The following is a 20,201-nucleotide window of genomic DNA, read 5'->3' as shown; positions in this document are numbered from 1 at the left end:
AAATGGCCCTTTCCTCCCGTAATGTCGGAAATAATCTCCGCCAATCCTGGCCCAAACAAGGTCTTACCCTTGTAAGGAATTGCCAAAAGCTTAGACTTGGACAATACATCCACAGACCAGGATTTCAACCATAAGGCTCTGCAGGCCAGTATGGCAAACCCAGAAATTTTAGCTCCCAGCTTGATAACCTGTAGGGAAGCATCCGTAATAAAGGAATTGGCCAACTTAAGAGCTTTGATCCTATCCTGGATCTCTTCAAGGGGAGTGTCTATCTGAATAGAATCAGACAACGTATAAAACCAGTATGCCGCCCCACTAGTGACGGTAGCAATACACACCACTGGTTGCCATTGTAAACCATGGTGAACATACAACTTTTTGAGCAACCCCTCTAACTTCTTATCCATAGGATCTTTAAAGGAACAACTATCCTCTATGGGAATAGTGGCTCTCTTAGCTAAAGTGGAAATTGCCCCTTTCACCTTGGGAACCGTCTGCCAAGACTCCTTGATAGAGTCAGCAATAGGAAACATCTTCTTAAAAATAGGGGCTGGAGAAAAAGGAATACCTAGCAATAATCGGTCGCACGATTTGGTACAGGAACTTTATTTCATTTCATTTGACAGACTTGCAGTTTAGCCAATCAGTGTCTGCTCCCAGATAACTTCACGTGCATGAGCACAGTGTTATCTATATGAAGTATGTGAACTAACACCCTCTAGTGGTAAAAAACAGTTAAAATGCATTCTAAAAAGAGGTGGCCCTCAAGGTCTAAGAAATTAGCATATGAACCTCCTAGGTTAAGCTTTCAACTAAGAATACCAAGAGAACAAAGCAAAATTGGTGATAAAAGTAAATTGGAAAATTGTTTAAAATTACATGCTCTATCTGAATCATAAAAGTTTATTTTGGCCTTGACTGTCCCTTTAAGTAACAAACGGAGGTGTTCCAGCTTAAACCTGAAGGATACAATTTCAGCATCAGCAGAAGGAGTTACACTGTCTGAGTCTGAGATTTCACCCTCAGATGCTACCGAAGTGTCTTCCTCCTCAGATTTCTGGGAGGGAACATTCGAGATAGCCACGACTGTGTCAAAAGTTTTACTCACTGATTCTTTACATTTCCTCTTGCGCTTTCCCTGCAGCATAGGAAAAGCAGACAACGCATCCGATACCCCAGAGGACATGAGGCTAGCGAAGTCTTGCAACGTAACTCCAGGCGGAGTTAGAGAAGAAGCGCAGGGCACTGCATGTGTGGGCGATACTTGGGACACTTGAGGAGAAAACTGTGGCATATATTGAACATTGTCATTAGACTCCTGAACAGACAAGGTTGGCTCAGAAAAAAAGTCTATCCCTGTAATTCAAAGTTCTCTCAATACATGAGGAACAGAAAGGGATTGGTGGTTCCACATTAGCATCAAAACATAAAGAACAAGTAACATTTTGCTGGGTCTCTTGGTCCATCTTAACTCAAAATGGAACAAATTACAACTAAATAAACAAATTTAAAACGTAACTTTTTTATTTTTTGCAGCAGAAATAGGTAAAACAGTCACAAACACTCCGGACAACCTCTACACCTCAGCTTAGCGTTGCTGAGGTGCCTACCTGCCCTGCTGACACCGGATAGTATTCCTTCAGTAGAAGCATCCGGAAAAGCTGTCCGGTACTAACAACGCGGTATTAAGCGTTTATCATGAGCTTTCCCTGCGTCTGAAAACTCTGATATCTGACCTAGTCACCCCTCCAATCACAGGAAGTGAAGGGGAAAAGGCGTGCAACAACAATTGCTGCCTCAGCTAGTCCCGCCCATCGTGGGCGTCTAAAAAATTAACCCCCCGGTCAGCAAAATGTTTATCTTATAGTCAAGCCGCCGGGAGCAGTGAAAACCACCCAAACATGAGCCTCCATTAATACTCCTCAGCCCCAGTGCCTGCCATTATGATTATATGTTCCCCCAATCATAAAGGAGAAAGTCTAGTGTCCCATTTTTAAAAGGTAATAAAGTGCCCAATTTTTTCTGCATTTCCCAGAAAAATTAAACTCGGCACTTACCTCAGAGATCTACCAGGCAGCAAGGCAGCTCACTAGGTTTGAGAGGTCTTCTCCCTCACATGGACCTGTGGAAAAAGAGATAATGACTGAGTAATCTTACTCAGGCTTTCAGTATTAGGGCAGCATTAACTACATGGGAGGCGCAGTGAGGATTTTCCCCCACAAGTTCCCATTGCTTGAAAGCCACCACTGCTCTACTGAAGAGACTGATATGGACTACGGCTACACCCTAGGACCAAGCAGAACAATCTTGCACTGCTTAAAAATAATAAAATCTTGCTTGAAGAATCTTCTTTCCAACACCTAAACTTTACCACTTCCTTGCTCTAACGTAGGCAAAGAGAATGACTGGGGTGGGAAGGAAGGTAGGTGATATTTAACAGCTTTGCTGTGGTGCTCTTTGCCGCCTCCTGCTGGGCAGGAGTGATATTCCCAATAGTAATTAGATGATCCGTGGACTCACCGTGTATATATATATATATATATATATATATATATATATATATATATATCAGTGTTATATTTTTAAAATAACATTTTACACATATACAATATTTAATGTCCCTTTCATGATCAAGGCAAACATTTTTATAACAAATCAATGTGTTTATAAACAGATGTATGTAGAATAATTAAGAAATTGTGGTTCCATGGCTCCCTGGATTAGCCAAGCCTTAGTTTATAATATATTCAATGGAAACTTGCGTCTATCATCATATAAAAGTGAAATGAATTGTACTGTAAAAAAATTCCTTCCCATTAAAGGGACATGGCAGTTTAGCGCTTCGGAACCTGTTTGCACTCTACAAATAACTGAGAATGATAATAATAATAATAATAAAAGTGAAATTACATGATTGTGTTTCAGTTTCGAACAGAGGCATTTAGCAATATACTTGCATTAGCACATTCCCAGTACACCTTTTACCAATCACTACACCAGCTCAGGGAGTCAGTGGTCATTTGTCTGAGGCAAACTTGGTAATCATTGATAAAATGAGCATCACAGCCAGATGTGCAAGTGTTGTGTCTGCATGTGTGGGCACTGGGCACAAGCAGCATATGTACGTATGCCGCTTAAAACAGGAAATAAAATTGTTGGTTTTAATGTCCCTTTAACATCATTATAAAACAAGAAAATAAAAATGCATGTACATCAGGGCTCGACAAAACCAGGAGCCAGGTAGACACTGGCTCCTAGAATTTTACCCATGGCTCCTAATGTTTTGGGTTATTCTCCAAATTTCTATACAAATACCACTGTCTGGCTCCTAAAAGTATGACTGCCTAATAAATCTTTTTACTGGATCCTACATTTTAAACAAAATTTGTCGACCCCTGATGTACATAAAAACAAACGCCACATAACACATAAATCCCAGTAGGCTTCTACACCTTACCTGTAATGACGGTTCGGGGATTCCTGTGTGGCCGGCTCTGTGCCGGGTCACTATAACAGAAGGCTTAGCTGTTGCACAGTCTCTGTCAGGCACGACGGCAATCTGTGTTCTTCCATTTTCAGCCTTTTCTTTCCCTACACCCATTTTCACTGGTACAGACACTGGCATTACAAGAGGTCTTAAATCCCCCTCTCCCTTAGGTCGCTTGCTGGGTGAACCACCCGCAAAGTCTGCAGCGCTTTTGGAAGTTTGGTTATTCTTCTTGTCTCCTGCAGCACTGGCATCCTGTGTAGAAAGGCAATAATAAAAAGCTAGAATAAAAACTACTAAATCAAAGACCCTACCTATAATACCACCTTAGCATACGGATTAGCTGAGAAGGGATTCTGATGGTTAAAACCAACTTTTAAATAAAGTTCTAAATATTCATTCATTTGAAGTTGAACAAGGACCAGTTAGAGGCCATTAAACTGAAAATGTGATCCCCATAAAATGTTTAAATTAGAAAAAAAAAACACCTTCATTATTTTGTGGGCTTTTCTTATAATTTAAAAGGTAAATTAAACACTTTGCAATCGTAATACAAAATGTTTATATGTGTAATAAAAATACAATATAATTTTCATAACTTGTTTCCCTTTTCCTTATTATTTCCCTTATTTTTCATTCTTTAAACAAGTCATTTATTTAAAAAGCTTTACAAAGGAGTATGTCCTTAGACTGCAAAACAATGCAAATATTGCTAAAAACACAACTTCTTAAAATATTTAACAATGCATTACTTACATTGATAGTAAATGTGTAGTTTAAAGGGACAGTAACGGCAAACGAATGATTCAGATAGAGCATGCCATTTTAAACAACTTTCCAATTTACTTCTATTATCAAATTAGCTTTGTTCTCTTGAGATCCTTTGTTTAAAGTAAACCTAGATAGGCGAATAGGAGCTTAGGACTGTGCATGTGTGTACAGCAGTCTAAGGCAGCATTGTTTGCAACTATATATAACATTGCTATAAATATTATTGCAAACACTGCTGCCAGCTGGCTAAATAAAGACACGTGCATGCTCCTGAGCTCACATAGGATTACTCTTTAACAAAGGAAACCAAGAGAACTAAGCAAATTTGATAATTAAAGTAAATTGGAAAGTTGTTTAAAATTCTGTATTCTATCCAATCCAGTTTAATTTTGACTTTACTGTCCCTTTAAGCAGATATGACTAATTTAAATATTGCTGTTTATTTTCTCACATAATATTTAGGCCCATTTAATTGGGCTGGCCCTGCAGAAAGTGCAGATCTGCTCATGTAATCTCTCTCTCTCTCTACACAAAAAGCCTACTAGTTAGTAATTTAAATGCTGTGAGTGACTGTGAAGTTCAATGAGAAAAAAACAGAATTTATGTTTACCTGATAAATTGCTTTCTCCAACGGTGTGTCCGGTCCACGGCGTCATCCTTACTTGTGGGATATTCTCTTCCCCAACAGGAAATGGCAAAGAGCCCAGCAAAGCTGGTCACATGATCCCTCCTAGGCTCCGCCTACGCCAGTCATTCGACCGACGTTAAGGAGGAATATTTGCATAGGAGAAACCATATGATACCGTGGTGACTGTAGTTAAAGAAAATAAATTATCAGACCTGATTAAAAAACCAGGGCGGGCCGTGGACCGGACACACCGTTGGAGAAAGCAATTTATCAGGTAAACATAAATTCTGTTTTCTCCAACATAGGTGTGTCCGGTCCACGGCGTCATCCTTACTTGTGGGAACCAATACCAAAGCTTTAGGACACGGATGAAGGGAGGGAGCAAATCAGGTCACCTAAATGGAAGGCACCACGGCTTGCAAAACCTTTCTCCCAAAAACAGCCTCAGAAGAAGCAAAAGTATCAAACTTGTAAAATTTGGTAAAAGTGTGCAGTGAAGACCAAGTCGCTGCCCTACATATCTGATCAACAGAAGCCTCGTTCTTGAAGGCCCATGTGGAAGCCACAGCCCTAGTGGAATGAGCTGTGATTCTTTCAGGAGGCTGCCGTCCGGCAGTCTCGTAAGCCAATCTGATGATGCTTTTAATCCAAAAAGAGAGAGAGGTAGAAGTTGCTTTTTGACCTCTCCTTTTACCAGAATAAACAACAAACAAGGAAGATGTTTGTCTAAAATCCTTTGTAGCATCTAAATAGAATTTTAGAGCGCGAACAACATCCAAATTGTGCAACAAACGTTCCTTCTTCGAAACTGGTTTCGGACACAAAGAAGGCACGACTATCTCCTGGTTAATGTTTTTGTTAGAAACAACTTTTGGAAGAAAACCAGGTTTAGTACGTAAAACCACCTTATCTGCATGGAACACCAGATAAGGAGGAGAACACTGCAGAGCAGATAATTCTGAAACTCTTCTGGCAGAAGAAATTGCAACCAAAAACAAAACTTTCCAAGATAATAACTTAATATCAACGGAATGTAAGGGTTCAAACGGAACCCCCTGAAGAACTGAAAGAACTAAGTTGAGACTCCAAGGGGGAGTCAAAGGTTTGTAAACAGGCTTAATTCTAACCAGAGCCTGAACAAAGGCTTGAACATCTGGCACAGCTGCCAGCTTTTTGTGGAGTAACACAGACAAGGCAGAAATCTGTCCCTTCAAGGAACTTGCAGATAATCCTTTCTCCAATCCTTCTTGAAGAAAGGATAGAATCTTAGGAATCTTTACCTTGTCCCAAGGGAATCCTTTAGATTCACACCAACAGATATATTTTTTCCATATTTTGTGGTAAATTTTTCTAGTTACAGGCTTTCTGGCCTGAACAAGAGTATCAATAACAGAATCTGAGAACCCTCGTTTTGATAAGATCAAGCGTTCAATCTCCAAGCAGTCAGCTGGAGTGAGACCAGATTCGGATGTTCGAACGGACCTTGAACAAGAAGGTCTCGTCTCAAAGGTAGCTTCCATGGTGGAGCCGATGACATATTCACCAGATCTGCATACCAAGTCCTGCGTGGCCACGCAGGAGCTATCAAGATCACCGACGCCCTCTCCTGATGGATCCTGGCTACCAGCCTGGGGATGAGAGGAAACGGCGGGAATACATAAGCTAGTTTGAAGGTCCAAGGTGCTACTAGTGCATCTACTAGAGTCGCCTTGGGATCCCTGGATCTGGACCCGTAGCAAGGAACCTTGAAGTTCTGACGAGAGGCCATCAGATCCATGTCTGGAATGCCCCACAGTTGAGTAATTTGGGCAAAGATTTCCGGATGGAGTTCCCACTCCCCCGGATGTAATGTCTGACGACTCAGAAAATCCGCTTCCCAATTTTCCACTCCTGGGATGTGGATTGCAGACAGGTGGCAGGAGTGAGTCTCCGCCCATTGAATGATTTTGGTCACTTCTTCCATCGCCAGGGAACTCCTTGTTCCCCCCTGATGGTTGATGTACGCAACAGTCGTCATGTTGTCTGATTGAAACCGTATGAACTTGGCCTTTGCTAGCTGAGGCCAAGCCTTGAGAGCATTGAATATCGCTCTCAGTTCCAGAATATTTATCGGTAGAAGAGATTCTTCCCGAGACCAAAGACCCTGAGCTTTCAGGGATCCCCAGACCGCGCCCCAGCCCATCAGACTGGCGTCGGTCGTGACAATGACCCACTCTGGTCTGCGGAAGGTCATCCCTTGTGACAGGTTGTCCAGGGACAGCCACCAACGGAGTGAGTCTCTGGTCCTCTGATTTACTTGTATCTTCGGAGACAAGTCTGTATAATCCCCATTCCACTGACTGAGCATGCACAGTTGTAATGGTCTTAGATGAATGCGCGCAAAAGGAACTATGTCCATTGCCGCTACCATCAAACCTATTACTTCCATGCACTGCGCTATGGAAGGAAGAGGAACTGAATGAAGTGTCCGACAAGAGTTTAGAAGTTTTGTTTTTCTGGCCTCTGTCAGAAAAATCCTCATTTCTAAGGAGTCTATTATTGTTCCCAAGAAGGGAACCCTTGTCGACGGAGATAGAGAACTCTTTTCCACGTTCACTTTCCATCCGTGAGATCTGAGAAAGGCCAGGACTATGTCCGTGTGAGCCTTTGCTTGAGGAAGGGACGACGCTTGAATCAGAATGTCGTCCAAGTAAGGTACTACTGCAATGCCCCTTGGTCTTAGCACCGCTAGAAGGGACCCTAGTACCTTTGTGAAAATCCTTGGAGCAGTGGCTAATCCGAAAGGAAGCGCCACGAACTGGTAATGCTTGTCCAGGAATGCGAACCTTAGGAACCGATGATGTTCCTTGTGGATAGGAATATGTAGATACGCATCCTTTAAATCCACCGTGGTCATGAATTGACCTTCCTGGATGGAAGGAAGAATTGTTCGAATGGTTTCCATTTTGAACGATGGAACCTTGAGAAACTTGTTTAAGATCTTGAGATCTAAGATTGGTCTGAACGTTCCCTCTTTTTTGGGAACTATGAACAGATTGGAGTAGAACCCCATCCCTTGTTCTCCTAATGGAACAGGATGAATCACTCCCATTTTTAACAGGTCTTCTACACAATGTAAGAATGCCTGTCTTTTTATGTGGTCTGAAGACAATTGAGACCTGTGGAACCTCCCCCTTGGGGGAAGCCCCTTGAATTCCAGAAGATAACCTTGGGAGACTATTTCTAGTGCCCAAGGATCCAGAACATCTCTTGCCCAAGCCTGAGCGAAGAGAGAGAGTCTGCCCCCCACCAGATCCGGTCCCGGATCGGGGGCCAACATTTCATGCTGTCTTGGTAGCAGTGGCAGGTTTCTTGACCTGCTTTCCCTTGTTCCAGCCTTGCATTGGTCTCCAGGCTGGCTTGGCTTGAGAAGTATTACCCTCTTGCTTAGAGGACATAGCACTTGGGGCTGGTCCGTTTCTACGAAAGGGACGAAAATTAGGTTTATTTTTGGCCTTGAAAGACCTATCCTGAGGAAGGGCGTGGCCCTTACCCCCAGTGATATCAGAGATAATCTCTTTCAAGTCAGGGCCAAACAGCGTTTTCCCCTTGAAAGGAATGTTAAGGAGTTTGTTCTTGGAAGACGCATCAGCTGACCAAGATTTCAACCAAAGCGCTCTGCGCGCCACAATAGCAAACCCAGAATTCTTTGCCGCTAACCTAGCCAATTGCAAAGTGGCGTCTAGGGTGAAAGAATTAGCCAATTTGAGAGCACGGATTCTGTCCATAATCTCCTCATAAGGAGGAGAATCACTATCGATCGCCTTTACTAGCTCATCGAACCAGAAACACGCGGCTGTAGTGACAGGGACAATGCATGAAATTGGTTGTAGAAGGTAACCCTGCTGAACAAACATCTTTTTAAGCAAACCTTCTAATTTTTTATCCATAGGATCCTTGAAAGCACAACTATCTTCTATGGGTATAGTGGTGCGTTTGTTTAAAGTAGAAACCGCTCCCTCGACCTTGGGGACTGTCTGCCATAAGTCCTTTCTGGGGTCGACCATAGGAAACAATTTTTTAAATACGGGGGGAGGGACGAAAGGTATACCGGGCCTTTCCCATTCTTTATTTACAATGTCCGCCACCCGCTTGGGTATAGGAAAAGCTTCTGGGAGCCCCGGGACCTCTAGGAACTTGTCCATTTTACATAGTTTCTCTGGGATGATCAAATTCTCACAATCATCCAGAGTGGATAATACCTCCTTAAGCAGAGCGCGGAGATGTTCCAACTTAAATTTAAATGTAATCACATTGGGTTCAGCTTGTTGAGAAATTTTCCCTGAATCTGAAATTTCTCCCTCAGACAAAACCTCCCTGGCCCCCTCAGACTGGTGTAGGGGCATTTCAGAACCATTATCATCAGCGTCCTCATGCTCTTCAGTATCTAAAACAGAGCAGTCGCGCTTACGCTGATAAGTGGGCATTTTGGCTAAAATGTTTTTGATAGAATTATCCATTACAGCCGTTAATTGTTGCATAGTAAGGAGTATTGGCGCGCTAGATGTACTAGGGGCCTCCTGAGTGGGCAAGACTCGTGTAGACGAAGGAGGGAATGATGCAGTACCATGCTTACTCCCCTCACTTGAGGAATCATCTTGGGCATCATTTTCAGTGTCACATAAATCACATTTATTTAAATGAGAAGGAACCCTGGCTTCCCCACATTCAGAACACAGTCTATCTGGTAGTTCAGACATGTTAAACAGGCATAAACTTGATAACAAAGTACAAAAAACGTTTTAAAATAAAACCGTTACTGTCACTTTAAATTTTAAACTGAACACACTTTATTACTGCAATTGCGAAAAAGTATGAAGGAATTGTTCAAAATTCACCAAAATTTCACCACAGTGTCTTAAAGCCTTAAAAGTATTGCACACCAAATTTGGAAGCTTTAACCCTTAAAATAACGGAACCGGAGCCGTTTTTAACTTTAACCCCTTTACAGTCCCTGGTATCTGCTTTGCTGAGACCCAACCAAGCCCAAAGGGGAATACGATACCAAATGACGCCTTCAGAAAGTCTTTTCTATGTATCAGAGCTCCTCACACATGCGACTGCATGTCATGCCTCTCAAAAACAAGTGCGCAATACCGGCGCGAAAATGAGGCTCTGCCTATGATTAGGGAAAGCCCCTAAAGAATAAGGTGTCTAAAACAGTGCCTGCCGATATTATTTTACCAAAATACCCAGATTAAATGATTCCTCAAGGCTAAATATGTGTAATATATGAATCGATTTAGCCCAGAAAAAGTCTACAGTCTTAATAAGCCCTTGTGAAGCCCTTATTTACTGTCTGAATAAAAATGGCTTACCGGATCCCATAGGGAAAATGACAGCTTCCAGCATTACATCGTCTTGTTAGAATGTGTCATACCTCAAGCAGCAAAAGACTGCTCACTGTTCCCCCAACTGAAGTTAATTCCTCTCAACAGTCCTGTGTGGAACAGCCATGGATTTTAGTAACGGTTGCTAAAATCATTTTCCTCTTACAAACAGAAATCTTCATCTCTTTTCTGTTTCAGAGTAAATAGTACATACCAGCACTATTTTAAAATAACAAACTCTTGATTGAATAATAAAAACTACAGTTAAACACTAAAAAACTCTAAGCCATCTCCGTGGAGATGTTGCCTGTACAACGGCAAAGAGAATGACTGGGGTAGGCGGAGCCTAGGAGGGATCATGTGACCAGCTTTGCTGGGCTCTTTGCCATTTCCTGTTGGGGAAGAGAATATCCCACAAGTAAGGATGACGCCGTGGACCGGACACACCTATGTTGGAGAAACAGCTATTTAAGTTGAAAAAAAATCTATTTTAGCCTGATTTGGAAGTTAATTTATGCTGCTATCTCCTGTTTACACAGCTTTTTTCCGAGACTACAGCAATATTCCTATTTTCAGTACAGGTGGTGTTTTCAACAGACAAAAGCAGCAAAATAAAAGGTAAAGGTGCTGTTTGCAATTTAATACACTCCAGTAGGTAAAATAAATCATTGGAAGGAGAATATTTTGCAGTACAAAGTTCCTTTAATTGAAATGTGCGTCTACAATGCTATTATTATTTGTATTACTTATAAAGTGGCGCCATTTTACACGGCTAAGTAAGACGATGCCATACATTGCAAACAAGGTTATTTAATCAGATCCACACTTATTTATTTGTTACTGGCCCATTGCCAGAGGCTTGCAAAAACACATCCTCCAACACATCCACTGCATTCAAGTGCCATTCCCTCTCTATTTTTAGCCTTCAAGAGGTTCGGTCACTGCCCTCACATTCTAAAGCAGCCAGCGCATAATGACGGTGTTCGTGTCAGGTAACTGCAAGGACTCGGCATTCCTGAACAAAACGGAGAAAGGTTATTGCTGGGCACTTTATTGCTTCACTTGAGTGTTTATGACACTGGGCGCAATTCCCTCAGAGGTCTTCTATAGTCATTTAGGGAGTTGTACTGAAAATTATGTGAACTGTTGAGGCTGTGAGACCAGGAAAGCTGGAGAGGCTGTAGTAACTTCTTAGTCAAATTTGCCCCTGATTTAATCAACTTCCATTAGCTCTAGAAACCATCACTTAAAGGGAGATTCTAATGCACAAATTCTCTAAATCATTATAACCTGTAATTTATACATTACTAGCTGTAACTAATGTGTTTAAACCCTGGGATAAAGGGATATCAACCCAATCATTTTCTTTTGCAATTTAGGCAGAGCATACTATTTTATAAACATTTCCAATTTATTCAATGATAAAATTTGCTTTGTTCCTATGGTATTCTTTGTTGAACAGATACCTAGGAAGGTGTTTGGAGCACTACATGACAGGAAATAGTGCTACCATCTACTGCTCTCTACCATTCTTTCAAAACTGCTGCCATTTAGTGCACATGCATTCTTTTCAACAAAAGATAACCCCTTTAACCGAATATGACGTATATATGTCATGCAGTACTTTGCCTATTGTACCGTATACGTCAGAGCTGCAGGAAGCTATAAAGTTACAGCCAAGAGCTGGAGTTCCTGAGCTCCAGGCATCTATCTGCCTGCATATGGAACTGGCAGTACCTAAGATGATGGTGACCAGTGTGGGGGGGGGGGGGGGGAAGCTGTTTGGGTGCGCAGCTGCAATTTGTGGCCTTCTATTTAACAAAAAGCAATGACAAAGCCATGTATGTCTGCTATTTCTGAACAAAGAGGATCATTTTGGGCCTAGATCAATACCTTTGGTTGTCTACTTAAAAAAAAAAAAATATATATATATATAGTTTTGACTGGTACATAAAAAAAACAAGGCTCTGTTTGCGTTTAAATGGAGTGATAGCAAAAATGCTAAAAAAATTCTCCAGGATTTTGGGCAAGTTCTTTCTGAAAGTCCCAGTAGCAAAGGGGTTAAAGTGATATTGTACTGTAAAATGTTCTCCCCCCATTAAGCTATTTTACCTGCCGGAGCGTGTTAAACTGTTTACAATTAGCTCAGTTACCTTTATTTAGTTTGTTGAAACCACCACATGTACTAAAAATACTGCAGTATTTCCCACAGAAAAGTTATGCAGCAAGAAGCAGAACAAATTAACCCCCAGTGGGGTTGGGAGTAGGGTTGCCACCTCTGCCCTGTTTTTCTGGACACTTATGAGTTACGCATGCTGCAGGGTGTGCATGGGGGGGAACATGTATTGTGCCTCTGGACATCTCATGAATAGTGCTGATGAAAAGCACAATACATGTTCCCCCTGCTCACCCTGCAGCATGTGTAACTCATAAGTGTCCAGGAAAACATGGCCGAGGTGGCAAACCTATTTGGGAGTGAGAGAGAGCCCAGCCCATTTAAAAGGGTGTACACACAGAAAGAGAAGCGAACTACCAGAAACAAACAGTAGCTCAGTAGCTTGTTCAATGGCAAGTTACCACTCAGGAACAATCTCTTTTAGGCTAAAGTAAATAAAGTCTGATCCTGCCTAACAAGGTCAGTCCAGCCCCCAAAATACCAGGCAATCCTCCTCTGAAAAAGGAACATGGCAACCCCAGACAATCATTTCTTTGGGCCTAGTCGGTGAGATGCAGCCTTTGGGCAAGGAGTCCACGTCTGGTTTCTCCCATCACCCTTAGGGAGTCTTCCCCAGGGTAATATTTCAAATACACACAGAAGAAGAATCGCTCTACCAAGAACGAACAACAGCTCAGAAGCTTGTTCTATGGTGAGTTACCGCCTAGGAGAAGCCTCTTTTAGCACAATATGTATTTGTATAATGATTATTGGACGTGGACTGCCTGCCCAATGTGCTTAGAGGGATATGGCTGCACCATTGTCTGGGGTTGTTCAGAGGAGAAACGGCTGCTTTTCGGGGCTGAACTGACCTTGTTAGGCTGGATCAGACTGATATACTATAGGAAAGTTCTCCTCTGTGAAAAGCACAATTGGGCTAAAAAAGGCTGCTCCCAGGTAGTAACTCGCCATAGAACAAGCTACTGAGCTGCTGTTCGTTTCTAGTTAAGTGCTTCTCCTTCTGTATACATTTAAAAAAGGGTGTTCCTGCAGCAGCTTTGAATGCAATGATCTCTTACCAACTGCTAAGTACATCATCCTGCTCAGGAGTAGCACGTACTGCAGAACACGTGCAGTCATTAGTGATGTTCAGCTGTTGCTATGTGGCATTTTTGTTGCTTGGGAGTCTCAAGAGTACAACTTTACCTGTGTATTTAATTCCTTTGTAGGGTGCCATGCAAAGTGCATGAGTTCTCCTACCAGCTTCTAGGGGATTAGTGCAGGAACTACAGGGGCAACCAAATGTTTTAATTTTGATTTCACAGCCATCTAACTGCTTCAAACGGAATACTTTAGTATGGGGGATAGTTGAGATGTGACTACAGCCTCTAGGGTCACTTAATAATAACTATATATATCCAGCAATATTAAATATGCCCATAACTCTTTCCAGAAAACATTATAGTTATCCATAAATATATTTTAGGTGCTGGAAAAAGCAGCTATCCGATGAGCTATGGATTGGTAATCCAGTCATGAAAAATTGTAGGACATACTGTTTCATGTAGTAGCCACACAGTATATTCCCGGGTTGTTTATCTTTTTCCCTAGGGCCAATATCTGCAAAGCAAGAAGCAAACCAGACTTGTGCAAAACACTGTAACGTGAGCAGTATCCAACTACCACCTGGGGTAGGTCATGTGACCTGAAGCAGGTATAAAATAGTTGACTTTAACACAGACTGCCACTCATACAGCAAGAAATGAACCATCTGAAAAGGATTATTAGGAGTTTACAAAGATACATTCTAATTTGTAAGTTTAGGGTTTCTGTTAATCTTTTTATTTTTTTAATTGTGTGATAATAGTGGTAAGAATTAATTAACCCTGTCCGTGACAGATTGACAGGCAGAGGTGGGAGTGGTAACCCATGCCAGTGACATGGAGTTAAACACAGTCATCTAGGGTCAGTAAAGCAAAACATTACATGTTGCAATTAATTAGACCAGTTAAAGGAACAGGGTACTGTAAAATGTTCTTAGCTTCAATGTTCCCAACTAGCCATCTTACCTGATGGTGTGTATTAAATTGTTTACAAAATAGCTAATTTACCTTTATTTAGTAATTTGAAATAGCTGCTTTTCCTGTTGCAACCACCACCTATTCTGAAAATGTCAATACTGCATTAATGGCTACAGAAAAGCTATGTAAACAAGAGACTTAAAAAAAATCAGCCTCTCAGTGGGGATGGGAGAGAGAGACCAGCTCTTTTTAAAGGGTGTTTCTGAACATTAACACAATTAACTTTTCTGCTGATTGCCCGAGTACAATGTAATTTTAATTATTGCTTCAGAATATCAATTTAAAGGGGCAGTAAACCTACAAAATAATGTGATATAATAATGCATATAGTGCAGAATTATATAACATCTTAGCGCAAACTTTATGCAACATAATATTGCAGCTAAAATTTGATTATAAGAGAGGATTTTTCAGAACGCCACTCCTGTTCTACTGAGCGGGTCTGGTTTTCCCACTGAGCGCATCTGGGCAGCTGTCTAGTCACAGCCCGGCCCGATCGCGCCGTTAAACTCAATGTAGCTCGCTCCTGCTCTGTCTGATAGCGGGAGCTAGCTACATTGAGTGTAATGGCGCGATCGGGCCGGGCTGTGACTAGACAGCTGCCCAGATGCGCTCAGGGGGAAAACCAGACCCACTCAATAGAGCAAGACCGGCGGTCTGAAAAATCCTCTTTTATAATCAAATTTTAGCTGCAATATTATGATGCATAAAGTTTGCGCTAAGATGTTATATAATTCTGCACTATATGCATTATTATATCACATTATTTTGTAGGTTTACTGCCCCTTTAAATTGATATTCTGAAGCAATAATTAAAATTACATTGTACTCGGGCAATCAGCAGAAAAGTTAATTGTGTTAATGTTCAGAAACACCCTTTAAAAAGAGCTGGTCTCTTTCTCCCATCCCCACTGAGAGGCTGATTTTTTTTTTAAGTCTCTTGTTTACATAGCTTTTCTGTAGCCATTAATGCAGTATTGACATTTTCAGAATAGGTGGTGGTTGCAACAGGAAAAGCAGCTATTTCAAATGACTAAATAAAGGTAAATTAGCTATTTAATGTTATACAATTCTGCACTATGTGCAGAATTATATAACATTATTTTGTAGGTTGACTGCCCCTTTAACATTTTTTTCTTGCACTTTCCTCCCATCAGTCCATTGCAGTCACAGAGGAAAATAATATTAATAAAATATGCATTTGCCCCTAGACGATTTCCAACCAGTCCACCATATTTATAATCTGATACAAATTTCATAACCACGTGAAGCTTCAAACAATTATAAAACATTCTAATTTACAAATATTTATCTGACTCAGCATTGACAAGTTACCATTACAAAAACCTCTGTACTTAGAACAAATAAAGAAAAAAACTTGACTATAAACAGATGCAGATGTAAAGGTTGGTTCAATTTACAAGTCATCAAACAGTTAAAGGGACATTGTATATTCATAATACATACCAACAATTAAGCATTTCATGGGGGGGGGGGGGTTGCTCAAAAACGTTTAAAAGCATTTAAAATAAGTAATTTGCAGAGTTGTACAATTTACAACACCAATCAAAGCCAGACGTAAATAAGCCCCTATCCCGATCTAAGTATTCACAGTATAGCACATAGCTGGTACAGGAAAATTTACAGGGAAAGAAGACTCAATCAATTATGACTATACATAGTGGATTAATAATCCACTATTTTATTTTTTCTTCCCCAACTATTGCTCATTTTTTCCCTATCTCATTCCAGTTAAAGGCACATGAAATCCAACATCTTTCATGATTCAGATAGACCTTACCATTTTATACATCTTTCAAAAAGTTATATCTAGAATGTAATTTGCTTTTATCTCTGGGTATCCTTTGTTGAAAAGCGTACATAGGCAGCTCATTAGCAGCGGTGCACTACTGACAGCTAGCTGCTGATTGGTGGCTGCACATGCTTGCTTCTTGTGATTGGCTCACTAGAGGTATTCAGCTAGCTCCCAGTAGTGCATTGCTGCTCCTTCAACAAAAAGGGATACCAAGAGAATGAAGCACATTTTATAAAAGAAGTAAATTTGAAAGTTGTTTAAAATTGTACTCATTATTTAAATCACAAAAGAAAAATTTTGTGTTTCATTTCCCTTTAACGACCGACGACGTGCAGGGTACGTCCTCCACTTAGCGACCGAGGACGTAACCTGCACGTTGTCGGTCTTGGAAAACGGTGGAAGCGATCCTAATTGCTTCCAGCCGCTTTCCGGTTATTGCAGTGATGCCTCAATATTGAGGCATCCTGCAATAACCATCCTTGGCCATCCGATGCAGAGAGCGCCACTCTGTGGCCCTCTCTGCTCCAGACATCGAAGGCCACAATCGTTGGTGGGTGGTAGCTGACGTGGAAGGCGGGTGGGCGGCCATCGATGAGTTGATGATGGAAGAGGGGGCGAGACCGGGGGCACGTACGCTTGCGTGCATACACTGGGGGAGGGGGTGGGGCGGGAGCGAGTGGGAACCGCTACACTACGGAAAACTTTTATTCTGCAAAGTGGGAAAAAGGGGGGTGGGAATTTCAATAAATTATATATAAGGTTTCTTGCAGGGGGTGGGTGGATGGCCTTTTGTGGGGGGGAGCTACACTACAGAAAAAAAACACACAAAAAAAACCCAATTTTTTTGTAAACTGGGTATTGGCAGACAGCTGCCCGTACCCAAGATGGGTCCCAATAAGGTAGAGGGGGAGGGTTAGAGAGCTGTTTGGAGGGGGGGGGGGATCAGGGAGGTTGGGGGCTAAGGGTGGATCCTAGAAAGCAGCATATGTAAATATGCTTAAAAAAAATTAAGAGATACCTTTCTCTTGTTAAGTGTATCCAGTCCACGGATCATCCATTACTTGTGGGATATTCTCCTTCCCAACAGGAAGTTGCAAGAGGATCACCCACAGCAGAGCTGCTATATAGCTCCTCCCCTCACTGCCATATCCAGTCATTCTCTTGCAACTCTCAACAAAGATGGACGTAGTAAGAGGAGAGTGGTGTATTATAGTTAGTTTTTTAACTTCAATCAAAAGTTTGTTATTTTTAAATGGTACCGGAGTGTACTGTTTCATCTCAGGCAGCATTAGAAGAAGAATCTGCCTGTGATTTCTATGATGTTAGCAGAAGTAACTAAGATCCACTGCCGTTCTCACATATTCTGAGGAGTGAGGTAACTTCAAAGGGGGAATGGCGTGTAGGTTTTCCTGCAATAAGGTATGTGCAGTTAACATATTTCTAGGGATGGAATTTGCTAGAGAAATGCTGCTGATACCGGATTAATGTAAGTTAAGCCTTAAATGCAGTGATAGCGACTGGTATCAGGCTTATTAACAGAGATACATACTCTTATAAAAGTGTAATATAAAACATTTGCTGGCATGTTAATCGATTTTATATATGTTTGGTGACAAAACTTATTGGGGCCTAGTTTTTTTTCCCACATGGCTGGCTTGATTTTTGCCTAGTAACAGGCTTTCCACTGTTGCAATATGAGTGGGAAGGGCCTATTTTAGTGCTTTTCTGTGCAGCTAAAAATACTGACACAGACATTCAGCTTCCCTCTGCATGATACAGGACATCTCTGAAGGGCTCAAAAGGCTTCAAAGTCGTGTTTGAGGAGGGTAACAATCACAGTAGACTGTGGCAGTTGTTGTGACTGTGTTTAAAAAACGTTTTTGTCATTTATTATTCTGTTTTTGTTATTAAGGGGTTAATCATCCATTTGCAAGTGGGTGCAATGCTCTGCTGACATGTTACATACACTGTAAAAATTTTGTTAGTGTAACTGCCTTTTTTCACTGTTATTTCAAATTTTGTCAAAATTTGTTTCTCTTAAAGGCACAGTAACGTTTTTTTATATTGCTTGTTAACTTGCTTTAAAGTGTTTTCCAAGCTTGCTAGTCTCATTGCTAGTCTGTACAAACATGTCTGAAACAGAGGATACTTGTTCATTATGTTTAAAAGCCATGGTGGCGCCCCATAGGAGAATGTGTACTAAATGTATTGATTTCACCTTAAACAGTAAAGATCAGTCTTTATCTATAAAAGAATTGTCACCAGAGGGGTCTGTCGAGGGGGAAGTTATGCCGACTAACTCTCCCCACGTGTCGGACCCTTCGCCTCCCGCTCAAGGGACGCACGCTAATATGGCGCCAAGTACATCAGGGACGCCCATAGCAATTACTTTGCAGGACATGGCTGCAATCATGAATAATACCCTGTCAGAGGTATTATCCAGATTGCCTGAATTGAGAGGCAAGCGCGATAGCTCTGGGGTTAGACGAGATACAGAGCGCGTAGATGCTGTAAGAGCCATGTCTGATACTGTGTCACAATATGCAGAACCTGAGGACGGAGAGCTTCAGTCTGTGGGTGACGTCTCTGAATCGGGGAGACCTAATTCATAGATTTCTAATTTTAAATTTAAGCTTGAGAACCTCCGTGTATTGCTTGGGCAGGTATTAGCTGCTCTAAATGACTGTGACACAATTGCAGTGCCAGAGAAATTGTGTAGGCTGGATAAATACTATGCAGTGCCGGTGAGTACTGATGTTTTTCCAATACCTAAAAGGCTTACAGAAATTATTAGTAAGGAGTGGGATAGGCCCGGTGTGCCCTTTTCCCCACCTCCTATATTTAGAAAAATGTTTCCAATAGATGCCACTACACGGGACTTATGGCAGACAGTCCCTAAGGTGGAGGGAGCAGTTTCTACTTTAGCAAAGCGTACCACTATCCCGGTTGAGGACAGTTGTGCTTTTTCAGATCCAATGGATAAAAAATTAGAGGGTTACCTTAAGAAAATGTTTATTCAACAAGGTTTTATTTTACAGCCCCTTGAATGCATTGCGCCTGTCACTGCTGCGGCGGCCGCATTCTGGTTTGAGGCCCTGGAAGAGGCCATCCATACAGCTCCATTGACTGAAATTGTTGACAAGCTTAGAACTCTTAAGCTAGCTAACTCATTTGTTTCTGATGCCATTGTTCATTTGACTAAACTAACGGCTAAGAATTCCGTATTCGCCATCCAGGCGCGTAGGGCGCTATGGCTCAAATCCTGGTCAGCTGATGTGACTTCAAAGTCTAAATTACTCAACATTCCTTTCAAGGGGCAGACCTTATTCGGGCCTGGTTTGAAAGAAATTATTGCTGACATTACTGGAGGTAAGGGTCATACCCTTCCTCAGGACAGGGCCAAATCAAAGGCTAAACAGTCTAATTTTCGTGCCTTTCGAAATTTCAAGGCAGGTGCAGCATCAACTTCCTCTGCTTCAAAACAAGAGGGAACTTTTGCTCGATCCAAGCAGGCCTGGAAACCTAACCAGTCCTGGAACAAGGGCAAGCAGGCCAGAAAGCCTGCTGCTGCCTCTAAGACAGCATGAAGGAGCGGCCCCCTATCTGACAACGGATCTAGTAGGGGGCAGACTCTCTCTCTTCGCCCAGGCGTGGGCAAGAGATGTTGAGGATCCCTGGGAGTTGGAGATCATATCTCAGGGATATCTTCTGGACTTCAAAAGCTTCTCCTCCACAAGGGAGATTTCACCTTTCAAGATTATCTGCAAACCAGATAAAGAAAGAGGCATTCTTAAGCTGCGTACAAGATCTCCTTGTAATGGGAGTGATCCATCCAGTTCCGCGGACGGAACAAGGACAGGGGTTTTATTCAAATCTGTTTCAGACCAATTTTGG

General features: G+C 41.8%; 1 protein-coding gene across 3 annotated transcripts in view; it reads right to left on the bottom strand.

The window, feature by feature from the left end:
• The window catches only part of MIDEAS (mitotic deacetylase associated SANT domain protein), a 233,592-nt gene that overhangs the window by 58,746 nt on the left and 154,645 nt on the right, over positions 1–20,201 (bottom strand). For all 3 annotated transcript variants that reach the window (XR_008400071.1, XR_008400072.1, XM_053697805.1), the window contains exon 3: positions 3,458–3,742. Coding sequence is in view for 1 of the 3 variants with exons in the window: in XM_053697805.1 (XP_053553780.1) it covers positions 3,458–3,742 (285 nt within the window). In the remaining 2 variants the exon portion in view is untranslated. The remainder of the gene's footprint in view (positions 1–3,457; positions 3,743–20,201) is intronic.

Source organism: Bombina bombina, chromosome 1, assembly GCF_027579735.1.
Source record: "Bombina bombina isolate aBomBom1 chromosome 1, aBomBom1.pri, whole genome shotgun sequence".
Taxonomy (NCBI): Eukaryota; Metazoa; Chordata; class Amphibia; order Anura; family Bombinatoridae; genus Bombina; species Bombina bombina.
This window is presented reverse-complemented; position numbering and strand designations above follow the sequence as displayed.